Source organism: Capricornis sumatraensis, chromosome 23, assembly GCF_032405125.1.
Source record: "Capricornis sumatraensis isolate serow.1 chromosome 23, serow.2, whole genome shotgun sequence".
Lineage (NCBI taxonomy): Eukaryota > Metazoa > Chordata > Mammalia > Artiodactyla > Bovidae > Capricornis > Capricornis sumatraensis.
Genome location: NC_091091.1, coordinates 34,829,410 through 34,857,405, shown reverse-complemented (window position 1 = coordinate 34,857,405; position 27,996 = coordinate 34,829,410). Strand labels below are relative to the sequence as shown.

The window sequence follows — 27,996 nt, the reverse complement described above, 5'->3', positions numbered from 1 at the left end:
ACAAACCTGGAAAAGGGACAGAGGGCAGGCAGCACAGCATCAGTGCCCCGAGATCCTCTCCAGCACGGGGCGAGGCCAGCAAGCTCCCTGATCGTCTCCAGCGTCTTGCGCTCACAGGGGTGAGGCTGGACCTTGCAGTCTGTGTCCACCATGCATGCCCAAGACAGGGAAGACAGAGTTAAGCCTCATTCCCCGTGGCCCCACTAACCCCTGCCCTCACTCCCTCTCGGCAGAGCACACAGCGGAGGGCCAGCCAGTCTCCGAGCATCTCCTCTGCGCAGGCCCCGCCCCTTGCAGCTCTTCCATCGTGTGCACACGTGTACCTTTCATACTACATACGTCACTCCAGCTCCTGGAGACCCTGACAAAGCTGACTATGCATACAGGGATCTCACCCCAAGATGAAGCCTCCCTGTGCTGACAGCATGGGGAGCTGGCTCCTTCCTCCTCCCAAGCAGTGGACAGGCACAGGGGGCTCCCCGCCACATCTGGGTCCCAAGCCCCGAGCCTCTCGATCCCTCAAAGACAATCTCAGGATTCCCAGCCAAAACCCTCACAGGGCCTGACACGGGGAGGCTGAACGAAGCTGAGTGTCCCAGGGCTGAAGCTGCTAGGTCCTGTCCCTCTTCCCCCACTTCCTTAGGGAGCCTCCTGTGTCCTGACTTCTGGCCTTGGGGAACCCTCCCCACCCTCACATCCCACTTCTATATGGGCAAGGCCACTCCTTCCCAGCTGGGAGGCCCATACTCACCTGGAGAGGCGGTGGTGCAGATGGCGGAGCTGCTGAGGGTGCTGAAGAGGCCGTTGGCGGCGTCATCCACCTGCTCGGCCATCAGCACGTGCTGCTCCCTTGGATCGCTGGCCAGTGAGTGCAGCTCCTCCCACCTGAGTCCCGGCCGCAGCAGAGAAGTCGCGATGGCTCGTCGCCCCACGCTCACCCACCTCCTGCCCACCCATCTCCTAGCCCCTGGGCTCTGTGTGGACAGCACCACCACCCACCGAGGCAGGAGCCACCTAGCTGCAACCTCATCCATCTAGGATGCAGGGAAGGTCTAGATGTGAACCACAGAAAGACTGAGGATGCTGAGCTGTGGGTAGTCATGTGTGCACGTTCCAGCAACCCACCAATTTCCTCAGAGGAGAGCCTCCCACTCGAACTGTCAGCCCGTATTTGAGACTTGATCCTAATAGATCTAGTCATCCGGTTTTATAACTTTTAGTTGATGAGAAAAATATAACCAGAAAGGAAATGAAAGAGAGTGGTTTCTGGTTCTAGGTGATGCCAAGAGAAGCACACACAGGAACAACTAGTAATAGAAAAAAAAAAAAATCCTGACGATTATAAACCATGGCCGTAAGAACTCAGAGGCCAGCAACGTGAGGCCATGTAGAGGTGGGAACTGGCATAGTTTAACAACCAGAGGGCACTGTCAGTGCCCGGAACAGAAATGATGGGTGGGACGATGACCCTAGGGCATGAAGAAGGGTTAAAGGATGTTGAAAAAACTCTGTCTTTAAGAAGACAAGGCAGTCAGTAACCCATTTAGAATCTTGCCCACCAAAAAATTCATCAAAATAGACCAAGGCTTGGCAATAGAGCAGAACATCCATGGATCTCTAAATCACCTCATGTAAAACTCTGATTCTCCTCTGAAGCCACAGAAACCAGCCATTTTATCCAGTACCTAGGACAGCGCCTGGCACGAAGGAGGGGCTTCTTAGTTCTAGACTCACAGTAGCTTTGAGTGGGCAGCTCTGCCAGGCCCCACCCTTAGCTCTCCCAGCTCCCAAAGAGACCTTCTTAAAACTCCCTGGGTAATCCAGATACTCAGCCAGAGTTGAGACTCCTCAGAGAGTGGGTTTAAAATACACTAAAGACAGGCGGGGGAGGGAAGAGTTTGAGCGGCATCAGTCTTGAATCTCACTACAGCGGTTCTCAGACTTTAGCGGCATCAGAATCACTGAGGACCAGAAAAAGCAGAGATTGAGGCTCCTTGCCCCAGAGTTTTAGATTCAATGAGGTGTGGCCTGAGTGCATGGGTTTCTAACAAGCTCTAAATGATGCTGATGCTGCTGGTCCAAGGAACATACCTGGAGAACCACTGGTCAACAGTGCACCGGCCTTCTACTAGGAGTAGGGGAAGGGGTTAGGTGGGCCTGGGAGCCCACCAGGCTTCCTCAGAGGCTTCCTGTGTCTGCAAAACTCGGGCTTTCAAATCTGAGTGATACCCCCTTTCCTGAACAACTAGCTTCTTAACTTCTCTACACCAGGAATGCTCGAAGTATGGTCTATGGGCCAGCACAGGTCCCTAAACTTCTCACCCTGATTCAGAATCTCATAAGCATAGATACCAGGCATTTATAAACTAACTGTATGGCTACTTGACAGAGCCATTTTTATGTCTGTTGGGTCAATTAATAAGAATTTGAGCTTCTATTTTGTCTTTGTTTTTATTTCATTTTTCTGGTAATTCATTTTTATTGTATTTTTTTTTAAAGCATCAGGGCATAATCCATTAGGGGGGGAAAAAACTGGACTTTCACCACATATAGTTTGAGAAGCACTCCTCCAGCTAGCAGCTGGAGAAGAAAGCCCCAGAATGGGCCAGTATTTCCACCTTGTGGGGAGTTCCATCCTCAGTGACAGACCTTGGGCAACTATTATTCATAAGACACTCTGTTGGGCAGGAGAGTGGGCAGGGAGCCATAAAGTAACACCCCTTCTCCTCTCTCAAGGGGTTTATGTTCCTTATATCTGAGAACACAAAAAGAGCCAGCCATAAGGCAGCCTGTGTTTAGTACCAACTTACAACGACAGCAGCAACGGTGGTGGTGCCTGTCATCATCGCACCAGGACACAGCACGATCGGGACAGCCCCATGGTGCCTGCAGCCTCAGTCTCCAGTCTTCCTCTTTCTGACCTGCACTTGCTGGTCCTCGGAGGTCCTCTCTCCCGACACTCGGGTGATCTTATTTAGGCTTTAAACACTATCTGCAGTCTCCATCTCGATGCCTGTCCCTTCTCCTATGTGCCAGACCCTTCCATCCAACTCTCTACTCGGCCTCTCTACTGAGATGGCCAATATGAATCTCAGACCTGCCCTGTCTGAAACAGAATTCCATTTCCCTTCCCAGTCTTTCTCATGTCATTCACGCTGGGGCTCAAGCCAAAATCTTTTATTCTTCTCTCATGCACCAACATCCAACACACCAGTCATGCCACTGCTCTGCCTTCCAAGCACATCCTAGATCCAGCCATTCCTCTACGGCTCACAGCTGCTGCCCTATGACAAACCACCATTAAACTGCATGTGAGCCGCTCCACCATCTGCTAGGTTCCCCCACTGCCCCTATCATTGCCTCTCTCTCGGTCCCGTCAGTCTATTCTCTTCTTGGCAGTCAGTGTGATCCCCTAAAAATGTAAGCCAGTTCATGCAATTCTCCTGCTCAAAACCCTCCACAGACTTCCCACACTACTCACTACAAACTTCACAAAGTCTCCAGCCCAGATTCCTGCCCACCTCCTTCCACCTTATTTCTTGTAATTCACCCCTTGCTGGTTGGTCTCCAGCTGCTCTCTGGCTGTCTTGCTGTTTCTGTAAGACACTCAGCTAGCTGCTGCCTCAGGGCCTTTGCACTTGCCATCTGCCTGCCTTGCCTGCTCTTTTTTGTTACGTGGAAGGCTTGTTCCTCACTTCAGTTTCTGCTCAAAAATCAACTCCTTGAGGGAACCTTACCAGACTCCCCTTATCTAAAATAGCTATCCTCTTGGGAATTCCCTTACAGTCCAGTGTTAGGACTCAGCGCTCTCACTGCTGGTTCAATCCCTGGTTGGGAAACTAAAATCCCAAAAGCTGCATGGCGTGCCCTACCCACACCCCCACCCCCCACCCACACACACACACACAAAATAGCCATCCTCTCTACTCCCATCATTCTGTAACCTCTTATCTACTTTATTTTTCTTCTCTGCATTTTATGTCCACCTGAAATTACTTATTTATTCACTCACTTGTTTGTTATCTAGTTGCTTTCCTAGAATGAAGTTCCATGAAGGCAAGGACTTTGTATAATATTATTGTCTCTGTATCCTGAGAACCTAGAATAGCGTCTGGCACGAGGAAGACAGCCTATACTTATTGAGAGAATAAGAAAAGTACAGCAGGCTTTCCAGATCCATAGGTTCCACGCCCACAGATTCAGCTCACTGTGGCTTCTGTGCTATGTTTATGATCTACGGATATGGGAGGGCTAAATAAAGGACTTGAACATCCACGGACTGTGGTGTCTTGGGGCAGGGAGTTGGTTCTGGAATGGCAGTACTAAAATGAATAGAGATGTCTGTGTACAGGCACAGTGCCAGGACCAGAGTCATTTCACTTGATACCCACAACAACTAGATGTTCACAGAGCTCATCTCCATTTTTAAGGCTGAGAACATACCACCACCCCCACCCCACCTCCTCTCACCAGGAAGGCAGATTTCAGCACCTAGAGAAACATGTTGGAGAAGAGGGGAGCCAGACACAGACCGGTCTCAGGCTCACCAGAACACTTTCTTGGATTATTCAACTTGAAACTGGAAAAATGAGTCTTTTGTCTCCAGGATGGAGCTGGGAAGATGGGACCTGGGGTACTGCCTGCACCCACAGTCCCAGCTTCCTGAGAAAGCCGGGCTGAGAGAACAGCAGAGACAATTGGATGGGGGACAGAAAGAGTCTAAAAGGCAGCGAAATCATTAACTCCTGCTGACCCCGAGAAACCCCTGACCCACTGGCGCAGTTATGAGTCCGTGAATTTCCATTTCTGCCCAGATACGTTGGAGTCAAGTTTCTGACACCTGAAACCAAGTGTTCAGACTAAAGACAATGCAAACTCTCAGACTTCCAAAGAGTTGGAGTTCCCTGTGTGCCAGCAACAATACAGCAAAGTGAGGGAAAGACAGGTTCCCGAAGATCCAGGATGGTTTTCCCAGCTCCCCTCTCTGCCCAATGGCTGTAAAGCCCGCCAGGCTGACCCAGAGGGCTGACCCAGCACAACCGAATCTCTTACCTTGGGAAGCGGATACCCACGGAGAACACAGTGATGCCCCTCTGCTTGAGCTGTTTGGCGGGCAGGGCCACGTGCCCTTGGGACCTCCCGTCGGTGACGATGATGAGGATCTGGGGCACAGAGGCATTTCTGCCCCCTGGGAATCCTTTGTGCAGAAGGTATTTCAGAGCAAGGCTTGTCTCTGTGCGCCCTCCTCTGAGTTCACCCAGAAGGGAAAAAAAAAAGAAGAAAGAGCCAGAGATCCAGGGGTGAAGCTGGAATGAGAACCGGAGACAACAGCCACATTTTCCCAGCAGAGGCTCAAAGGCACAATTCCCACATGACCTGTGCACTCTTTCACCAGCTAAACCACAGTGATGGAGCTTCCCAGGTGGCACCAGTGGTAAAGAATCTGCCTGCCAATGCAGGAGATGCAAGAGATGCGGGTTTGATCCTTGGGTTGGGAAGATCCCCCTGGAGAAGGAAATGGCAACCCACTCCCGTATTCTTGCCTGGAGAATTCCACAGACAGAGGGGCCTGGTGGGCTACAGTCCATGGGGTCACAAAGAGTCAGATACAACTGAGCAACTGAGCACACACACAGTGTTAAATGCATATAGTAAGGGGAAAAAAGAGAAAGAGAAAGATCTAAACCACAGTGACGAAGAAAAATGAATTTTTCCCCTGGACTTAGCACTCAGTCTGCACATGTGTTGTATTATATAATGTTATTCATGTATGCTTTCTCTCCCCATGATGGCTCCAGGGCATGATTCTCATCTTTTGTCTAACACCCACCTCCTATCTCCCCATCCCTGAAGCCTTCTTGTTACAGCTCAGCATGTCCTTGGGAAAGCAGGTAACTGAGCTTGGTAAGAATTTCTGAGCATGAATGGCTGGGCTTTGATGCAAGGGTCATTTTCAAGATCAAGCCTCTGTGTCTCACTTCCAGGTTCAGGGTTGGGCATTGGGAGGTTGAACTGTTTGACTACTTTCAGAGCAGGGCAGGTGACTATGGTCTCATCTCACCAGGAGGCTAAGACTCTCCATTCCTCACAGTCCAGTTATGGAGATTGTTGGCTCAGCTTGGAATCCCAGCACAGAATCCCTACTGAATTTCACCATAGGAGGCTCGTGCCCACATCCACAGAGGGTGAACTGCCAGCTCTGGGTGTCACCTAGGTAGAAAATAATGACTTACTACAATAGATTTTGGGCAAAGCCTTTCAGTGGATGGTAATAGATGAAGAATCCTCTGCTCAGAGACCAGTAATACTAACTGCTAATATTTACTGTTCACCTTATGTGCCAAGCACCACTAAGCATATGTATAAAGGTGCTTGGCTCATGTAATTCTCACCATAGCTCTGAGACAGGAGAGTTCAGAGAAGGGCCTTAGCTAAAGTTGGTGGTGGAGGCTGGACTTGAACCCAGAACTTCCAGAGTCCAAGTTCTTACCATCGCATTATACAACTTGCCTCTCCCCGGTTAGTGGAGGTCAGAACTGCAGTTTAAACTCAGTCAGGCTGATTTCCGAAGAAGGCAATGGCACCCCACTCCAGTACTCTTACTTGGAAAATCCCATGAACAGGGGAGCCTGGTAGGCTGCAGTCCATGGGATTGCTAAGAGTCGGACACAGCTGAGCAACTTCACTTTCACTTTTCACTTTCATGCATTGGAGAAGGAAATGGCAGCCCACTCCAGTGTTCTTGCCTGGAGAATCCCAGGGACGGGGGAGCCTGGTGGGCTGCCATCTATGGGGTTGTGCAGGGTGGGCCATGACTGAAGTGACTTGGCAGCAGCAGGCTGATTTCAAAGCCAACAGTAATTCCTTTGAGGGGGTTGGCAAATTAAAGCCTCAGGGCAAATGGGCACAGAAAACAGGTGCCCACTCATTTATGTGCTATCTACACAGAGCATGTGGCCAGCAAAGCATTAAAATATTTACTGTATGGCTCTTTGATGAAAAGGTTTGCTGACCCTGACTGTACTACTGCCCAAACAGTCGCAAAACATTTCTCACTGAAAGCCAGGAGCTCCCTGTGGCTTCCCCTGGTGGTGATTCCCACAAGCCTCTGGCTGTGACCCTGCAGCCTTACTTTCTCAGCCAGCCTCAGCTTTCTCTCCTGAAAACATGCCCTTCCTCTGTCATCCATCTAACCATCACTTCTTTTCCTATGGGTTCAGTACTTTCAGTTCAGTCGCTCAGTCGTGTCCGACTCTTTGCGACCCCATGAATCGCAGCACGCCAGGCCTCCCTGTCCATCACCAACTCCCAGAGTTCACTCAGACTCACGTCCATCGAGTCCATGATGCCATCCAGCCATCTCATCCTCTGTCATCCCCTTCTCCTCCTGCCCCAAATCCCTCCCAGCATCAGAGTCTTTTCCAATGAGTCAACTCTTTGCATGAGGTGGCCAAAGTACTGGAGTTTCAGCTTTAGCATCATTCCTTCCAAAGAAATCCCAGGGCCGATCTCCTTCAGAATGGATTGGTTGGATCTCCTTGCAGTCCAAGGGACTCTCAAGAGTCTTCTCCAACACCACAGTTCAAATGCATCAATTCTTTGGCGCTCAGCTTTCTTTGGAAGGAATGATGCTAAAGCTGAAACTCCAGTACTTTGGCCACCTCATGAGAAGAGTTGACTCACTGGAAAAGACTTTGATGCTGGGAGGGATTAGGGGCAGGAGGAGAAGGGGACGACAGAGGATGAGATGGCTGGATGGCATCATGGACTCGATGGACCTGAGTCTGAGTGAACTCCGGGAGTTGGTGATGGACAGGGAGGCCTGGCGTGCTGCGATTCATGGGGTCGCAAAGAGTCGGACACGACTGAGCGACTGAACTGAAAGTACTAAACCCAGAGGAAAAGAAGTGATGGTTAGATGGTTGATTTTCGGAGTGGGTCTGGGCCCCCTCTTCAGAGTCACCAGCCTATGGCCAGAGAGAAATTCAATTTCAAGGACAGGAGGGCCCAGGTCACTACTCCATTGGCCTCTGTGGTGTCCACCCTCCACATCGCTCAGCACCCAATGCCCGCGCCAGTCACCCTCTCCTGCACCTGACCCACTGACTCCAGCCTATCTAGCTCTGACCCCCAGCAAGTGGAAGAAACCCTGCTGCCTCCACTTTTCTTATTTCTTGGAGCGTTCCTCACTGAGTCTGTTCTCAGCTCAGCATCTGGCTCCAGAACTAGAGGTCTGAGTCCCAAATCTAATGTTTTGCTAATTTCTCTCCAATGGGACTCAACTAGGTAGAAAGTGAAGGTTCACAGATGGACTGCTGTTTATGAGAGCAACACACAGGCTGATCAAGAACAAGGACACAGATACTAAGTCCTGTGGTATACTGACCAGCTAAACTCGGCAAAGTTACATAGCCTGAGATTCCTGTTAAACTTGCTAAAGTAGGGAAAGTAACAGTACTGTTTGAGGGTTAAATGCCTCCTGGTACCTAGTAAGCACGCCGTCACTGGTCATTATAATGACCACCTAGCAGTCTATTCCAAGAAGTTTATCTTTTGAGTTCATCTCAAATTCTAGCAAGCACGAAAGTCCCTCAGGCAACTTAACAATGTGGATTCTCAGATTCCATCTTCCCAGAGTCCAAACTGGTAGATGTGCAACCAGGCCTGAGAATCTGCATTTTAAACCTGCCTCCCTTCCACCACCCGCCATGATTCTGATGCAGGTAGTGCATGGAACAGACTTCAAAAAATAATTCATAAGAACACTCACTGAAGGCACCGGGATGTTGATCACAGGAGTTTTTGTTGTTGGTGGTTTTGGCAGTGGATAAACATCCTGGAATCTAGCTAAATGTGTTCTTTTAGGGCAGTGGTTCCCAACCTTTTTGGCACCAGGGACCAGTTTCGTGGAAGAGAATTTTTCCATGAACTGAGGCTGGGGGGTGGGGGGATGGTTTCATGATGATTCCCATAAGGAGAATGCAACCTAGAACTCGCATGCGCAGTTCACAGTAGGGTTCACACTCCTGGGAGAATCTCTCGCACCTGATGATGTGACAGGAGGTGGATCGCAGGTGGTAATGTGAGTGATGGGCAGTGGCTGTAACTACAGATGAAGCTTGACCGTCACTCACCTCCTGCTGTGTGTTCCAGTTCCTAACAGGCCATGGACGAGTACTCGTCCATGACCAGGGGTGGGGTAATCCTGTTTTAGCAACTAATTTACTACATTATAACAGCCAAGTTCACTGGTTTGTTATATAACCATAAAAGGGCTCAACATGGGAAATAATGCAGTTTTATGAAAAAAAATACACACCAAATAATATTTTTTTAAGTTTTATAATTTTATCTATTCTAAAAACTATGTTTAAATGTTAATGTAGCTTGAAATAAGCCACAGCTGCTATAAAAGGCTTTGTGCTAAAGTAATGTGGTGAGTGCTATTTCTGTAGAGCTATTTAAACATACTACAACTCTGATAAAGCTACAGATGGGGTCCAAAAAAATTAAATCACAGAAAACTCAGAGTTGTGTAATTATGAAATTAATCAGATGATGGAACAGACTTGCACAGTCCCCCTGGCCAGAGTTCTAAGCATTCGGAGGCCAATTTCTGGCTGTGATTTTTCTGATTTTAGGTTATCACGAGGTACAACATTGGAAGGTTTGCTTGTAATATTTCCCAAAGTTATCACAAAATAGCAATAAAGTGATTGTCATAGTGGTTTCTTAGCCATTTCAAGACACACTTTCAGGGGACTGCCTTGGTCTGGAAAGGCAAGTATTCTGGGTTTGGGGCATAGCTGTGGTCAGCAGTGCAGAATTTCAAACTCCACTGAAGAAAAAGGGTAAAGTGCCCTGGGGAGGTCATCACTCCCAGTCAGCCAGCATTCCTCTGTTCTGAATAATAAGAGTGTCTCAACATTCAGTGTCCTCAGTGACCCTGCAACCTTCGCCAAAAATCCAGTTACTGCCTCCTGTCCTGGTTGGTTGTCTTACAGTCGTCCTGGGATACAGAAGTGCTAACTGTTCACATCCCCAAAGAGCTGACCTTGTTCAGACATGTAAAGAGGCATCTTTCTCACCCCAGTGTCTTCATCTGGCACATTCTCAATGTGTCTCTGCATGTCATGGGTCATGAATGACAGCCCTTAGCTATGACTTTCAACACAGCTAACAAGAGGCTCAACTAAGTGTTAGGAGGTAGAGGCTGAGGAGAGGGCAGGGAGAGGCGAGAAAGGACAGTTCCATGGGGCCTACTGGATGAGCAGTGTGATTCTGTGGTCCTGGCCAAGTTGCCTGCTCCTTCTCAACCTCAGTATCCTCCTCCATAAAATAAGGGGCTGGGAGAGGTACACAGTGACCTCTATAAAGTGCCCTTTGGTACCAGTCACTGCAACTGGCATAACTTTTCACATGAGAGCAGGGCTGAGTCATTTAAGTCCAAGTCCATCAACAACAACAACAAAAACTCTGAAACCTACTAAAAAAGATATTCTACATCCAAAGACAAAGAAGAAGCCACAGCGAGATGGTAAGAAAAGTGCATTCATGATAAAATCAAATCCCACACCCACTGGGTGAGAGACTCACAAACTGAAAAATAATTATATTATAGAGGCTGTCCCACTGGAGTCAAAGTTCTGAGCTGCATGTTAGACTCCCCAGCCTGGGGGTTTGGCATCAGGAGGAGGAGACTCAAGAGTATCTGGCTTTGAAGGCCAGCAGCATTTAATTGCAGACTGCCACAGAACTGGGGGAAACAGACACTCCACTCTTGGAGGGTGCACACAAGGTTTCATACCAGATCCCAGGGACAAAATCTGTGACCTCCTAAGAGCCTGGGCCAGACCTACCTGATGGTATTGGAGGGCTTCCAGCAGAGGTGGGGGTAATTACTTTAAACATAAATAGATTAAATGCTCCAACCATTAGATACAAACAGGCTGAAGGGATACAAAACCAAGGCCTATATATATGCTGTCTATAAGAGACTGACTTCAGATCTAAGGATACATACAGACTGAAAGTCAGGGATGGAAAAAAATATTTCATGCAAATGGAAATCAAAAGAAAGCCACTGTAGCAATACTCATATCAGACAAAATGGACTTTAAAATAAAGACCACTGTAAGAGACATAGAAGGACACTACATAATAATCAAGGGATCGACCCAAGAAGAAGATATAAGTATTGTAAATATATATGCACCCAACATAGGAACACCTTGATATATAATACTAACACCTATAAAAGGAGAAATTGACAGTGACAAAAATAATGGGGGACTTTAATACCCCACTTTCATCAATGGACATCACATCATCCAGACACAAAATCAATAAGGAAACACAGGCCTTAAATGGCACATTAGGCCAAATGGACTTAACTGATACTTATAGAGCATTACATCCAAAAGCAGCAGGATACACATTATTTTTAACTGCATATGGAATATTCTCCAGGATTGATCACATGCTGGGCCACAAAGTAAGCCTTGGTAAATTTTCTTATATCAAGCATCTTTTCCATCCACAGTGCTATGAGATTAGAAATCAACTACAGGGAAAAAAAAATGTAAAAAACATAAACACATGGAGGCTAAACAATAAGCTATCAAACAAAAAAATGGATCCCTAAAGAAATAAAAGAGGAAACCAAAAAATACCCAGAGACAAATGAAAGTATGATGATCCAAAACCTATGGGACACAGCAAAAGCAGTTCTAAGAAAGAAGTTTATAGCAATATAATCTTACCTCAGGAAACAAGAAAAATCCCAAATAAACAACCTACCCTTACACCTAAAGCAACTAGAGAGAAAAGAACTAACAAAACCCAAAGTTAGTAGGGGGAAAGAAATCATAAAGATCAGAGCAGAAATAAATGAAACTGAGACAAAGAACACAATAGAAAAGACCAATGAAACTCAAAGTTGTTTCTTTGAAAAGAAAATTGATAAACCTTTAGCCAGACTCATCAAGGAAAAAAAGGGGGGGAGTGGGCTCAAATCAATAAAATTAGAAATGAAATAAGGAGAAGTTACAACTGACGCCACAGAAACACAAAGGCTTGTAAGAGACATATACAAGCAGCTACATGCCAATAAAATGGGCAATCTAGAAGGAATGGACACATTCTTAGAAAGATCAATCTCCCAAGACTGAGTCATAAAAAAACAGAAAATATGAACAGACAAGTAACAAGTAATGAAGTTGAAACTATGGTTTAAAAACTCCCAACAGACAAAAGTCCAGGACCAGACAACTTCACAGGTGAATGCAGTCAAACATTTAGAGAAGAGTTAACACCTATCTTTCTGAAACTCGGCCAAAAAAAATTTCAGAGGAAGGAACACTCCCAAACTCATTCTATGAGGCCACTATCCCGCTGACACCAAAACCAGACAAAGATACCCCAAAAAAAGAAAATTACAGGCCAATATCACTGATGAACATAGGCATCAAAATCCTCCACAAAATACCAGCAAACTGAATCCAGCAATACATTAAAAGGATCATATACCACGATCAAGTGGGATCTAGTGCAGGGAAAGAATTTTCAATATTCTCACATCAATCAATGTGATGCACCACTTTAACAAATTGAAAAATAAAAACCATATTATCTCAATAGATGTAGAATTTGACATCCATTTATGATGAAAAATTTAACACCCATTTATGATGAAAACTCTCCAGCAAGTGGGCATAGAGGAGACTTACCTCAACATAATAAAGGCTGTATATGACAAACTTACAGCCAACATCATATTCAATGGTAAAAAACTGAAAGCATTTCCTCTAAGGTCAGGGACAAGACAAGGATGTCCACTTTCACCACTTTTATTCAACATAGTTTTGGAAGTTCTAGCCATGGCAATCAGAGAAGAAAAAGAAAAGGAATCCAAATTGTAAAAGAAGAATAAAACTGTCACTGTTTGTAGATGATACAATAGTATACATTGAAAATTCTAAAGATGCTACCAGAAAACTACTAGATCTCATCAATGAATTTGTAAAGTTGCAGAATTAATACACAGAAACCTGTTGCATTTCTATACACTAACAATGAAAGATGAGAAACAGAAATTAAAAAAACAACCCCATTTACCATCACATCGAAATTGATAAAATACTTAGGAACAAACCTACCTAAGGAGGCAAAAGACTTGGATTCTGTAAACTATAAGACACTGATGAAAGAAAAAAAACTGACACAAACAGATGGAAAGATATAACATGTCCTTGGATTGGAAGAATGAATAGAATCAATGTTAATCAAGAACCAATATAATCAAAATGACTATATTACTCAAGGCAATCTACATATTCAATGCAATTCAAGTTATTTTGGCATTTTTTACAGAACTAGAACAAAAAAAAAAAATTTGAATGGAGACACAAAAGACCCCAAATAGCCAAAACAATCTTGAGGAAAAAAAAATGACACTAGAGGAGTCAGGCTCCCTGACTTCAGATTATACTTCAAAGCTACAGTAATCAAAAGAGTATGGTACTGGCACAAAAACAGAAATATAGATCAATGGAACAGAATGGAAAGCCCAGAAATAAATCTGTGGTCAATTTATTTATGACAAAGCAGGTAATACTATACAATGGAGAAGAGACAGTCTTTTCAATAAATGGTGCTGAGAAAACTGGACAGCTACATGTAAAAGAAGTTACATGTACATGAAGCTACATGAAAATTTCATGAAAGCTTTCTAATATCATGAAAGCTACACGAAATGAGAACATTCTCTAACACTGTACACAAAAATAAACTCAAAATGGTCAAAAAGACCTAAATGTAACATTGAATACTATAAAACTCTTAAGAGGAAAACATAGGCAGAACTCTCTTTGGTATAAATCGCAGCAATATCTTTTTTGACCCACATAAAACAAATATAAACAAATGGTACCTAATTAAATTCTAAAGCTTTTCCATAGCAAAGGAAACCATAAAGAAAATGAAAAGACAACTCATAGAATGGGAGCAAATATTTGCAAACAATGCAACAAACAGGGCGTTAATTACCAAAATTTATAAAAAGCTCATGCAGCTCAAATTTAAAAAACCCAACAATCCAATATAAAAAATGGGCAGAAGACCTAAAGGGACATTTCTCTGAAGAAATTTAAAATATATAAAAATAAAGCATTTAAAATATATAATCAACAAAGACCTACTGTATAGCACAGGGAACTCTGCTCAATATTCTACAATAACCTAAATGAGAACAGAATCTGAAAAAGAATAGACACATTTATAATTGAATCACTTTGCTGTATACCTGAAACTAACATGACATTGCAAATCAACTACAGTCCAATATAAAATAAGTTTTTAAAATAAGAGTCACTGGAGGTCTCTGGGACCTGTAGGATCCCCGGAGGTCTTTCCATTCCCAGTGTGGGGATTCTGGCTTATTGAGAGCCCTGGGGACTTACAGGCCTGAGAGTGATGAACCGACCTCAGAGCTCAGGCCTTTGCAAGTGGAGGTGACAGGTGTACCTGGCTGGGACCATGGACTTGAACAAGATTCAGTAGACACTAGGACAAGGGCAGCAAAGACCAAAAAAGATTCAGAGATCAAAGTAGCAAGTGGCCAATAAAGGCATTCTTCTGTGAGGGCTTATGAAGAACACTAAATATGTGTATGCATATATATGTGTGTGTATAACACACGTTTATATCCATATAGCCATATATGTATAATCAGTTCAGTTGCTTAGTTGTGTCCGACTCTTTGCGACCCCATGAATCACAGCACACCTGGCCTGCCTGTCCATCACCAACTCCCGGATTTCACTCAGACTCATGTCCATGGAGTTGGTGATGCCATCCAGCCATCTCATCCTCTGTCGTCCCCTTCTCCTCCTGCCCCTAATCCCTTCCAGCATCAGGGTCTTTTCCAATGAGTCAACTCTTCTCATGAGGTGGCCAAAGTACTGGAGTTTCAGCTTCAGCATCAGTCCTTCCAATGAACACCCAGGACTGATCTCCTTTAGGATGGACTGGTTGGATCTCCTTGAAATCACATACATAAAATATTCTACATATTTTATGTATAAAAATATACATAAAATATATACATATATGTATGTACATACACACACATCAGCTGACTTGTAATGTGGTGAAAATCATGACCCACCTCATATGTGTGTGTGTGTGTGTGCTAACTCACTTCAGTCATGTCCAACTCTTTGCAACCCTATGGACTGTAGTCCACCAGGCTCCTCTGTCCAGGGCATTCTCCGGGCAAGAATACTGGAGTGGGTTTCCATGCTTTCCTCTAGAGTATCTTCCCAACCCAGGGATCGAACCTGCATGTCTTATGTCTCCTGCATTGATAGGTGGGTTCTTTACCACTGGCACCACCTGGGAAGCCCGTGACCCACTATATATATATATATTTATAGAACGTGTATGAGCACATAAAGAGCGAGTCATCATTCTTAAAGTGCTTTCAGTAACAGAGGAGTGCTAACTCTTTTTAGGTCACAAAAATGAGGCTCCAAGAAGTGTGGTGAGTTATCCTGTCTCAGCAGGGAGAGAACCGGGAGAAGGACCCAGGATTCTTCCCACCACCTCATGCTCTTAATCTGTCCCCACCCTCATTAGACCTTTCCCCCAGCTGACAACCACATACAACAGAAGCAAATACTTCCCTTTTTTTTTTTTCTTAACTTGCATTTAAGTTCCCACTTTAGACATTATGTAATAAGAGGCAGCTTTGAGCAGGGAATTCTTACTACCCGCTGTGCACCCCTTGGCTTCTGGAAGCTGGGCCACAGCCCTCTCTTTCTCTGTGCAGTCAAGAGCAGGCACAACCCTTCAAGGGCAATTCTGAGAGCAGCTAGCATTGCTCTAATTGCAGCAGTATCTGAGTGTACTTACTTGAAAACCATCCTCTTGATTTTTGCCTTCACTTCCTGTTGGGTTGAAAAGGCATCCAAGGGGAATTCCAGACGAGGGGCGGAACTGAACTGGACGGCTCCCACCCTGACCTGCAGTGGGAGACAGAGGGCCCAGGGGCTGAGAGCGGGATCAAGTCACAAACATCCCTGACAGAAGGGACGAGAAAGGTTAACGACCCTGCCTCCTGCCCACTTGCAAATACCAGTGCTGGTATTTCTGTGATCTCCCGGAAAGAAAGTTCCAAAGACAGGGAGGAGAATTTGAAAGGAGACAGTCAAACATGCCTGTGCTCGACACTGACCACCACCAATTCGACCCTCATTTCGACAGCTCTCTGGGTGGAGTTTTGAGCACTTTAGGGTCTCTGCTCACACTTACTATCTCCAGGTGTAGGCACTCTTTTAAGCCTTCTCAACACATTTCATTTAATCCACAGAGGTGCTATTCATACCCATAATTACTGCCGGAGAAACTAGAGGATACAGACCTGGCCCAGGGCTAGAAAGAAAAGAACATGGCCATTGGACTTGGTGCCTATGAACTTCATCAAGCCTGTTATATATAGACTGTCTCCTCAGCAGCCAGCACAGGCTTCCAGCAAAACGCCCAACCAGAAGTTAATCACTGCCACCATCAACTGGTGGCCCATCATTAATCACAGCCACTGCACACCCATCCCTGGTTGAGGAGGGGGCACCCTTCCAGGCCTCCTCCTGCTAAACTAGGGGAAGGCCAGATCTCCAAGCCAGAGTAAGACTGGGGGCCAAGCAATTCCCTAACGTGAGACAAGCACTGCTGGAGCTGAAGTTCCTCTGTAGCAGAGGAAGTGAGAGCCACCGGCGATTCCTGATTCTGCATCCTCATTCAGAAGGCCACGGGAGAAAATCCAACGCCTTGCAAAACAGGAGAAGGGAAACTGTGAGTAAAGTCATTCTCTGGACTCTTAAGATTAGTGTGTCAAGCAGAGAAGGGTTTAAACATTTAAGTTTCCTCTTGAGGGCCTAACCCCTGCACCTAGTCGCTGGCTCTCTCAAGTCTTGGAGAAAGTACATTTTCAGTTACTCATCTCACAATGAATTCTGGCCAAGACTGCAGACGGGCCAAGTGATTCATAATTAAACAACGATGCTGACTTTTTCTTGCTATGTGAATTCCTTCACTGCTGATCCCTTAGCAAGCCTGGTGCTTGGGAGCTGATCAAAGCACTTGGCCAGCTGCATCTGCTTGCAGGGAGCACAGCCCATCAACTTTCCTCCCACCAGAAGTTCTGAGGAGGAGCTGCCGGGAATCTTAAGCAGGAAGAAATACAAGTCTTGGGTTAGGGTTAGACAAGTCTTCAGTGGGCATGTGGGATGGACACAGGAAAGCATAGTAGTAGAGAACCTCAGGAAGGAGTTTGTGAGAAGTGACCCTTTTTTCTCTCAAATTTAGCGCGTGATAAACCATTAGGCATCCAGTCCCATCACTCCATGGGAAATAGATGGGGAAACAGTGGAAATAGTGTCAGACTTTATTTTTTGGGGCTCCAAAATCATTGCAGATAGTGACTGCAGCCATGAAATTTAAAGACGCTTACTCCTTGGAAGAAAAGTTATGACCAACCTAGACAGCATATTCCAAAGCAGAGACATTACTTTGCCGACTAAGGTCTGTCTAGTCAAGACTATGGTTTTTCCTGTGGTCATGTATGGATGTGAGAGTTGGACTGTGAAGAAAGCTGAGCACCGAAGAATTGACGCTTTTGAACTGTGGTGTTGGAGAAGACTCTTGAGAGTCCCTTGGACTGCAAGGAGATCCAATCAGTCCATTCTGAAGGAGATCAGCCCTGGGATTTCTTTGGAAGGAATGATGCTAAAGCTGAAACTCCAGTACTTTGGCCACCTCATGCAAAGAGTTGACTCATTGGAAAAGACTTTGATGCTGGGAGGGATTTGGGGGCAGGAGGAGAAGGGGATGACAGAGGATGAGATGGCTGGATGGCATCACAGACTCAATGAACGTGAGTCTGAGTGAACTCCGGCAGATGGTGATGGACAGGGAGGCCTGGCGTGCTGGGATTCATGGGGTCGCAAAGAGTCGGACACGACTGAGCGACTGAACTGAACTGAAACCATTAGGGCATCTCAAACCAACGGGATAAGATGGTGCCATCGGTAAGATATATTGGGACAACGGGACAGCCATCTGCAAAAGAACAGAGGAAAGCTTGCAAATGGATTCATGAGTTAAGTGTGAAAAGTGTGACCATGAAATTTCTAGAAGAAAACTTGGGAGAATTCCTCTGTAACTGCAAAGGAACAAAGACATCACTACGACTTGTAGTCCATAAGTTGTAAAGGAAAAAAAATGATGAATCTGACTCTATGAAGAAAACTTGTACAGGGCAAAAAAATGTCATAATGCAACCAAAAAATGAAGACAAATGAAAAGTTATTTGCTACTCATGTCAGAGACAAAAAGTTACTTTCACCAATACATAAAGAGCGTCTAGGAGCTGATCTGAGAAAGATCCACAATCCGACAGAAAAATAGGCCAAGAATATGAACCGAGATCACAGAAGAGGAAATACAGACACAACTGAGCCACTAACACACACATACTGGTTAACTAAACCTTGGTAAATTCTTATGATGGAACATTAATCAGCTACAAACATGCACGCTCGTGCATGCTCACTCCCTGTAGTCTGCCAGGCTCCTCTGTCCATGGGATTTCCCAGGCAAGAATATTGGAGTGCCATTTCCTCCTCCAGGGGATCTTTCCTACCCAGGGATCAAACCCACATCTCCTACATCAGCAGGTAGATTCTTTACCACTGAGCCATCTGGGACACACGTGAAAATGATATATGCTTATATTAATACCTATATTACCTAACTACCTAGATAGGAAAGACTTTCAAGATAATGTGAGGAGAAACAGGTGAGAGATGAAACTGTATAAGCATGCTACCCTTTGTATGAAAATAGCAAAAATTAGAATATATATTCATAGTGCTTCTATCTGCATGAAGTAATTCTGTAAGGATGCTCAAGACAGCAGGGGTGGGGGTAGGGAGGACTGGGCAAATAGAAAATACATGACTGGGAGGGATACTTTTCATTGAATGCCTTTGTTTTGAACCATGTGAATGAATTGGTTAAAAAAAAAAAAAAGACTCCCTTGAGACCAACAGCTGGGTGTATTTACTTAAACAGGAAGGAACCAACTTCAAAACAAGATAGAAACAGCTTGAGTCAGTAGTCAAGGCATTTAATTTAATTGGCGGTTTGGGAGCAAAATAGCTACCTTTTATCTTCAGTTTACTGTATGCTCAGAAGCAAGCCCGGCCCGATTTCTCACCACACTGTAATCACTGCTGCAGTCATTATATTAGGGCCAGGAAGTGAACTTCTCAGTGCAAGTGTTGAGAGGAGACTTCAAACACATTAAATCCACCTCAAAACAGAGCCTCCATAAAAAGCTTTAATTGATAGCTACTTGAAAATTTCTTCCCAGAAAGTAAAATAAAGTGCAAGTCAAATTCCTTGTATTCAGTACATGGAGATAACAAGACATGCCATGCTGTGCTAAGTTGCTTCAGTTGTATCCAATTGTGGCCCCATGGACTCTAGCCCACCAGGTTCCTCTGTCCATGGGATTCTCCAGGCAAGAATACTGGAGTGGGCTGCCATGCTCTCCCCCAGGGGATCTTCCTGACCCCAGGACCAAGCCTGTGTCTAAGTCTCCTGCATTGGCAGGCAAGTTCTTTACCACTAGTGCCACATGGAAAGCCCAATAACAAGACGATGACACCTAAAATGCAGCTCAAACATAACAAACCTGGAGCCACAGGTCAGATTGAAGCATCTGAAATCACCCTAATGCAAAAATCTTTCTTCAACTAGCAATTCCAGCAAGTCTGAGTAGCTTGGAGGTGGAGGCACTCATTTGCTTGCAAAAAAAGACACCAACTCCTTAGCTCAACAAGTCTTGCTATGAGAAAGTTTTCTCGTGTCAAACTCAAATACAGCTCCCTCAACACCCAGACTTCGTCCTGTTAATAAAACAGAGCCACTCGGCACCCTCCTTCCAGTGACAGTGACAGTCAGGTTCCCTCATATGAAAATGCCCAGGCCTCTCACTATCCTGTCTCCTTGTTGTGGGCACTGTCTAGTTCGCCAATATCTAACCTTAAAAAAAAAAAAAATTAGGTCTTCCCTGGTGGCTCAGTGGTAAAGAATCTGCCTGTAATACATGAAATGTGGGTTTGATCCCTGGGTAGGAAAGATCCCCTGGAGGAGGAAATAGCAACCCACCTCAGTATTCTTGTCTGGGAAATCCCATGGACAGAGGAGCCTGGCGGGCTACAGTAAATGGGGTCGCAAAGAGCGATGCTACTTAGCAACTTCACTACCACCTTAAAAATGCCATATTCTAAATGCGGTTTGACAACATTAAATTCCCTGAATTCTGGGCAACTGTGGGTTGGGAGAGTTGCTCTCAAAACTGCCATATTGTTTTTTTAGGTCACAGTTTCCTTACTCTCTCTTTGAGGATGCTGAATTCCATCAGCACCCACTGTTTCTATGTAAAGACACACACACACACCCCACCATGTCACCAGCTGTCCACGGCCTATGTGACTGTGAGATCAGAATGTGAAGTGCTGGGCTGAGACTCAAGAGCCCCCCTGTTCTTCCATGCTGAGAGCTGTGTGACCCTAAGCAGTCACTTAGCCTCTCTGAGCCTGTATTTCATCTATGAAACATTCTCTAATAATCCGTGAAGTTCTTCTCTTCCAACTTGTCATCTACTGGGATCTCCAGACCACCCATTTCAGGACATACTACGTCCATTTAAAGGTCAACAGTGTTTGATCTTTATGGCTCTTCCTCCATGAAAAAACTAGCAAAACTCCCCCAAGGAATCACTTCCTTTAAAAAGCAGGGTCCCTTGGGGAGGAGGGCAGAGATTCAGCAGCCTTTGGCCTTGAGCCTCTGAGAGTCCACAATGGGTTGACTTTATAGTTGGAACGTCCGGCTATCGGTATCTAGACAGAATGATGTCAGCTATAACCATGCAAGATGGCCTGAAGTCCAAGATAATGTGCTCATTCCTCACAAATGCCATGTCATTTCTGGAAAAAATCTGCTCTCATTAAAAGCCCCTTTTGCTCCTAAATCCTAGAGGTTTTTCTAGGATTAACCCAGGAATGTCATCTTGGAAAACCACTTCCTTCCTTCACCTGTATGTGACTAGTCTCTCATTCACAGCTTTCCAAACCAAAATGCCCTTCTTAAATTTTTACTTGATTTTTGAGTCAGTTCACATGGTTCAAAAGTATAAAGACATTTATACCGATGGGCCTCCCCCTGGACTTGTGCCCCATTTGCCCAGTTCCCACTCGTTCCCTCAATGGGAAACTGCTGCTCTTTGCCTCTTACAAACGCCCCCAGAGTTTCTTCATGCACATATAAACAAATACAAATACAGGCTCTTTTCATCTCCGTTTTTCATAAAGAGTAACATATCATACATACCATCTGCACCTTACTTTTATACTCTATTTGTGTTGGTGTTTTTCCACATCAAAGACTTTTCTCATACACTTTTGACAGTTGCCCTGTGATTCATTATATGAAGACACCATAAAGGATTTACCCCTGTGAGCAGGCCTTTTGGGTTGCCTGAAATCTTTTACAATTACAAACAACACTGCAACGAATAACTTTGAGTGTGAATTACTTTGCACCTGTGGGAGTATCTATAGGATAAATTACTGAGTCAAAGGGTCCCAGCCTTTGTCATTTGGATGGACACTGTTAGATTCTTCCATAATGACGCTGCACATTCCCACCAGCATGAGAACACCACTTTCCTACAGGCTTGCCAATGAAGCATGAAACCAAACTTCAGATTTCTGGTAATCCAGTTAAATAGAAAATAGTGTATCAGTCAGAGATTTGCTATTTCATTGAATGAGGTTGGGCATCTTTTCCTATGTCAGAGGGCCATCTGTGTTTCATTTTCTGGGAACTGTCTGTGTATAATGTCCATTTTTCTGTTGACTTGTTCCCAAATGCCATTTTTTAGCAATAAAAGCCACAGCTAGCACAGACTGCTGACATTTAAGACTTGCTATCTGGAACCAGGAAGAACAAGAAATGAAGATACTGGCTGGATTCACCAGGCAGGAGCTGCTCCCTTCAAGCGAACACAGAAGGTAGGAGCTGATTTGTATTAAGACCCTGCTGCTGCTGCTGCTAAGTAGCTTCAATTGTGTCTGACTCTGTGCGACCCCATAGACGGCAGCCCACCAGGCTCCCCTGTCCCTGGGATTCTCCAGGCAAGAACACTGGACTGGGTTGCCATTTCCTTCTCCAATGCATGAAAGTGAAAAGTGAAAGTGAAGTCGCTCAGTCATGTCCGACTCTTCACGACCCCATGACTGCAGCCTACCAGGCTCCTCCTTCCATGGCATTCTCCAGGCAAGAGTACTGGACTGGGGTGCCATTGCCTACTCCTAGTCTTCAGAAATAGTTGTAGTAGTTTTTGTCTGCAGCATGCTTTCCCTTTCCCGCAGTTCTGCAACCACAACCTCTCTTTCTAGCAGGAAGTCCCAGTGATCATCCCCACCCCAAGAAGGAGGATAAGCACCTGACTCACGAATGGCCAGACAAGCTCTTCCCTCTGACTTCTGTGATTGGCAAAGGGATTGTCATGTGACCTACATCTGCCCAATCAGAGCCCTCCTGAAGACTTCTGCCAGCTCTACAGGGAAAGAAGTCCACTTTCTTTTTCTGGGGATAACTAGCTCGAAGGACTGTGTAGGGCAACTCTGCCGAGTAAGGAGAACCTGCCTGCGGGGGAAGCCAAATGAGGAAAGCAAAATGGAGAGGAGGAGAAAAAGAGCGATTGAGGCCTGGGATTCCATCATGCCTGGAACCAGGATTCATCCCCTTGGTCTTCCTGGTTCCAGAAGCCAGTAAATGCCCTCTTCTACTTAAAATGGGCTTTCTGTCACTTGCAGCCAGACACCCTAATACAAAGACAATGAGACTTAAACTCACCTTCCTAGGGTTGATGTCCAGAGCGTCACAGACCGTGATGGCAAAGTGCTTGGACCTTTCAAAGCTCCCTTTCCCGACACTATGAGAGCCATCCATCAGAAACAGTATGTCCACTGCAGCCGAGCACCACATCACTAGGGGAGAGTGGAGCAACGTGAGTGACAGCCAGCTTCCCTGTGGTCTGGTCCCGAGAAGATCTTCCTTCCAGAGCAGAGGGGAGCTGGAAACAATCTTGCAGTGGGTCAAGCTCCTCTTAGTACAGTGGGGGCAATAACCCTGGAGACAATTCTGGGCCACAGGCAATGCTCTCCTGCAGCGGGGAGCATGGACCTACCACGGGCACAACTCTGATGAAAGTCTGTGTGATAGTGAGAGAGCCTAATTCAACAACACTAAGCCATCTGAGAGGAGGGGCTACTGGAGGCATGGAGGGATATCCAAGAGCCTTGGATACTGCCTTCAGGGTTCACAATCTAGCCTGGGACACAGTCAGGCACCCTGGTATATAAGGATGCATTACCCAAGAGCCTAAGTAATCACAAGCATTGACCAAATCTTTCCTATAGGCCGAGTACTCTGCTTTAAACACTTTAAACGCACTAATTTATTTAATTCTCATAACCACCTTGAGATAGATTATAATTTTTTAATTTTTTCACAGTTATCTTGAGATATCATTCATATATAAGTCAATGTTTGAAGTATACACTCGGTGGCTTTTTGTGTTGCTCAGGTGCTCAATTGTGTCTGACTCTTTGTGACCCCATGGACTTCAGCACGCCAGGCTTCCCTGTCCTTCACTATCTCCCAGAGTTTGCTCAAACTCACGTCCATTGAGTCGATGATGCCATCCAACAATCTCATCAATGGTTTCTGGTATATTCAAAGAGATATTCTACCATCACAGTCAATCTTAGAACATCTTTCATCTCCTCAAAAGGAAACTCTGTACCTTTTAGCTATCAGCTTCCTAGCCCCCCCACCCCCACCCCTAAATAGATTTACAATTTGTATTCCCATTGGCAAGATAAAGAGAGCAGGGTACAGGGCAATTCAGGGAACTTTCCTGAGGTCAAAGCACCAGGAAGTGGTGGAGCCACAGAGTCCAACCCAGGGTGTCAGAGTCCACACCCTGTCACCTCATCATGAAGATGAGAGAGAGGAAGTCAGAGAAGCACCAGTGAGAAGGTGCCACCCAGTAGCAACAAGCTAGGGGGATTTCACCAGAGAGGGAGGGAAGGTGACCGGACAGTCCCTGCAAGCAGGAGGGCAGGGCTTGAGCATGTGGAGGAAATGCCAAGCAGAGATAAAGAGGAAGAAACATAGCAGCCGATGAGGCTGGTTGGGTAGGCGGTGGTCATACAACAGAAGAACCTTGAAGCCAGGGCCAAGAAATCCAGCAATAGGGATCTTCCTGGGTTTTTCAACCAGGAGAGAAACTTTGTCAGGTCTCTGTTCGGGGAAAATGACCCTGGCCACAGCATGAAAGAAGACAGGGCTGGGAAAGGAACTGTCTGAAGCCAAAAGATTTCCCTTGGGTCCATCACATAGAGGCCAAAGTGGGAGAGTTTGGAGGGTCAAGAAAAACATGGGCTTACTTTTGCTGGCGACTGAAATCTTCCCAATAATCTCCTTGCTCACGTGGACTTCCTGAAGAGGGAGGGATGGAGGCACTAGGAGAGGAATCAGAAGCGCACGTTACACGGCAGAGAGGGGAGGGGGCCGAGACTCCACGTTATGTGACCACAATGAACAGGCAACAACAGAGAAAACAGGAGTGTGGAAGAGCTTAATGATACTGTATCTTAAAAATTACCAGATGGATAACAATAATAATGTCCTCCCCAGTTACTCCAACTTTATCAGGTACCTTTGCATTTAAATTCGGGTATTTTGAAGAGTAAAATTAAAAATATCTACCCAGGGGCTATAGAGAGCCTTGATTCTGATGAGTTTTGCCCCTGGTTAGGCTTAACACCTTGGTGCCCCTCTGGGATGCAGCATCCTGCCATAAAAATTAACCTTGAACATGAACAGACAATTCACAGAAGGAAGAGAATTCCTAGAAAAGCACAAGGGAAATTTTTCAAATAGGTGACAAAATGCTTTAACTCAACCCACAGGGTACCCTTTTAAATGTGAAATTTAGATGATCAAGGTTTAAATGTAAATGTAACTGGAAAGATTACATCAGGAAAACCTTTTCCAATAGTGGCACAGTAAATTGGTATACTCTTTTTGGAAAACAATTTAGCCAAATGAATTAGGAGTCATAAAAGGGGTTAGGCTACATAACATCACACCTGGGAATTGATCCAAAGGAAAAACAATTTTAGGGAAGGGAAAATGTGTCACCAAGACATCTCCTTCAGTGTTATTTGTTTCAGAGGAATGACGGCAATGACAAATACCCATAGAGATAGGACTCAGAGTAACACTGATACAATCATTCAATGCAATTAACATGAACAAGGGCTAAAAAGTTTTGGGTAGGAAGTTTGTGGATACACCTTTTTCTTTTATGTGATACCCAGTAAAATTGTAGTAATGGCATATGAGCAGTCAATAACAATTTACAAAATGAACTCTGAGGGAAGGTAGCATGCCAGGTGCTGAAGAGCAAGCCAACCACGATGAAAGTCCTGAAGACAATGAGGTGCCAGTTGGAGGGATTATTTGAAAAGCCAAACATGGGTGGTCACTGTCAGACAAAGCAGACATGTGGATGCTTGTAAAGTCCATGTCCTGTAGATAAGCACAGAAAGCACCAGATGAGGGTGTGCAGAAGCTAGGAACAGGCCAGGCCAGGCAAGGGGCAAATGAAGGAATATGAGGTGGGAGAAGGCTGCTGGGGAAAGAGGTAAGGAGATGGAATCAGGCTGGGAAGGAGGTGGGGGTGTGGTAGGAATCACATAACACAGGGAAGTTGGGCTCAGGGGGATTTGCCACTGCCAGGACGGTGGCAAGGAAGAGGACACCAAAAGATGAGCTCAGGTTCTGGGGGGAGGGGTGCCTCTAATTGGCAGTACCTGCTGGAGTTCATTTATGGGGCAGAAACACCTTCACCTGTCTCCACAGAGCCCAGCCCAGCTTTCTGCACACAATTTGGCCAAATGAATTAAAAATTCTTGCCTCCTTTGACCCTGAAGCCAAAGCCGGAAAGCACCAAGCTTTCCTGAATGAGCCCATGAATCACTGACGAAAAGTCCAGGAGTTTGGGTTTTCATCCCAGTCCTGCTCCTGAAAGCTGTGCAGCCCCAGGCAAATCACTCAGCCTCTCTGAGCCTTCCCTGTCTCATCGGTACAACCGAGGGGTGTCAGATCCAGTGCTCTGTAAACTGGACAGGTTACAGAGGGTGAGCTTCTGCTGTGGGTTAAAACAGAAGCTTTACTGTGCCTGGGCCCCCAGGGACCACATGTCCCCAAACACGTCTCATTTCATCCCAGTCCCTCGGTCATGAAGCCACTGTGTGACATTGATCACACGCATGGCTCCAAGAGAGGGGATAGGCGGACTGGGCAACCACGTCCTTCCAGCCTCTATCTCCCTGAGGGTCCAGAAAACAAGCAGACAGTGACAGCAACCAATGAATAGCAATGATACCCCAACTCACAGAAACACAGACCCAGGAGGAACTGCAAGAGAGCCTCTGAGGCTGCAAGAGGACCCTGGGCTAGCCTCAGGCAGCCAGCCACCCAGCCCGCTCATTCTTACTCATCAGCCAACCCACAAAACACACCTATTCCTTTCTACCATCTCGTGTTTCAAAGAGTCTAGAATGTGGGAGGGCCAACGTGGGAAGTAAATAGAAAACTGATTTGCTCCACTATCCATTCACTAATCTACTTCTTGAGCACAGACTAGGTGCCAAGTCCAGTGCGAGGCGCCAAGACTACACAGCCTGTGTCCAGGGGAGAAGACGAACACTCATTTTTTAGAATTCACACAGAAATAAACTCATATCTGTATTAAGTGCAACACAACAGAGAGACTCAATGGGACACGAGATTTTAGTAGGGGGATCTGACCTGACCTGGGAATCCAGGAGAAACTGAGCTGGGTGCTGGAGGATGAGTAGGAGTTTACCAGGGAAGAGGTGCTGGGTGAGTCAGTGATACAGGCAGACGGGCCACCATAATTGAGAACCCCAGGGTGGGAGGGAGCAAGGGTGCTGGGCCGGCCTGGAAGGAGCGTGGGCTGCAGCAAAGAGGAGGAGGGAGGGGGCTCCAGAGGGGACACCACGTGGCATAAGGTCAGATCAGGCAGGCCCTCTTCAGAGCAATGGAATATCACTTAAAAGTTTCAGGTAGGCAGTGGGAATGGAGAGGGGTCCAGGTATGACCAGATTTGCGTTTTGAAATGTGTGAAGAACAGGATGGAGGGGGACCGGGTGAATCCAGGGAGACAAGTCAGGAGGCTACTGCAGTGGTCCAAGCACCAGACGATGGGGCTTAGACTAGGCAGGTGGCCAGGAGTGGAGAAACATGGATGCACTCAAGAGACCTTTAGAAGTCAAAATCCACCGGATGTGAGGTGCATCAAACCCCTCAACACCTCACCCACCTCTCACACCAAGAACACTCACCTCCAGCAAACAGGACAATGCAGATGGCGTCCAGCAACAGGAGAGAGGGCATGTTGATATGACTAGAGGGTCAGGACAAGGAAAATTTTAAAAAAAGGATCAGCAATCAGTTCTGTGAGCTCCCCCAAGTCATACCCCCAACAAGACGACAAGGGCTCAGCCTTTCCCGGGTCACAGATATGACCCTAGAGGCTGCTGCTTGCATGATAACTACAGTAGTCTGGAGAAGACCCAGATCCCCAAAAGCCATGGAAGACTTCACTCCAATGACTCTGATTTTAAAGGACAGCCGTAGCATCTTCCCCTCCCCTGGTAGCTCGGTCAGTAAAGAATCTGCCTTCAGTGCAGAAGACCCAGGCTCAATCCCTGGGTCAGGAAGATCCCCTGGAGAAAGGAATGGCAACCCACTCCAGTATTCTTGCCT

General features: G+C 45.9%; 1 protein-coding gene across 1 annotated transcript in view; it reads right to left on the bottom strand.

Moving 5' to 3' along the window:
• VWA2 (von Willebrand factor A domain containing 2) overlaps nt 1–27,624 on the bottom strand; it is a 41,130-nt gene extending 13,506 nt beyond the window's left edge. Inside the window, exons 1-7 of the mRNA XM_068961365.1 lie at nt 27,573–27,624; nt 24,585–24,659; nt 22,987–23,120; nt 15,913–16,022; nt 5,053–5,247; nt 752–885; nt 7–139 (exon numbers count right to left, since the gene is read on the bottom strand). Of these exons, the coding sequence (XP_068817466.1) occupies nt 7–139; nt 752–885; nt 5,053–5,247; nt 15,913–16,022; nt 22,987–23,120; nt 24,585–24,659; nt 27,573–27,624 (833 nt within the window). The remainder of the gene's footprint in view (nt 1–6; nt 140–751; nt 886–5,052; nt 5,248–15,912; nt 16,023–22,986; nt 23,121–24,584; nt 24,660–27,572) is intronic.
• Between the last annotated feature and the right edge of the window lie 372 nt (nt 27,625–27,996).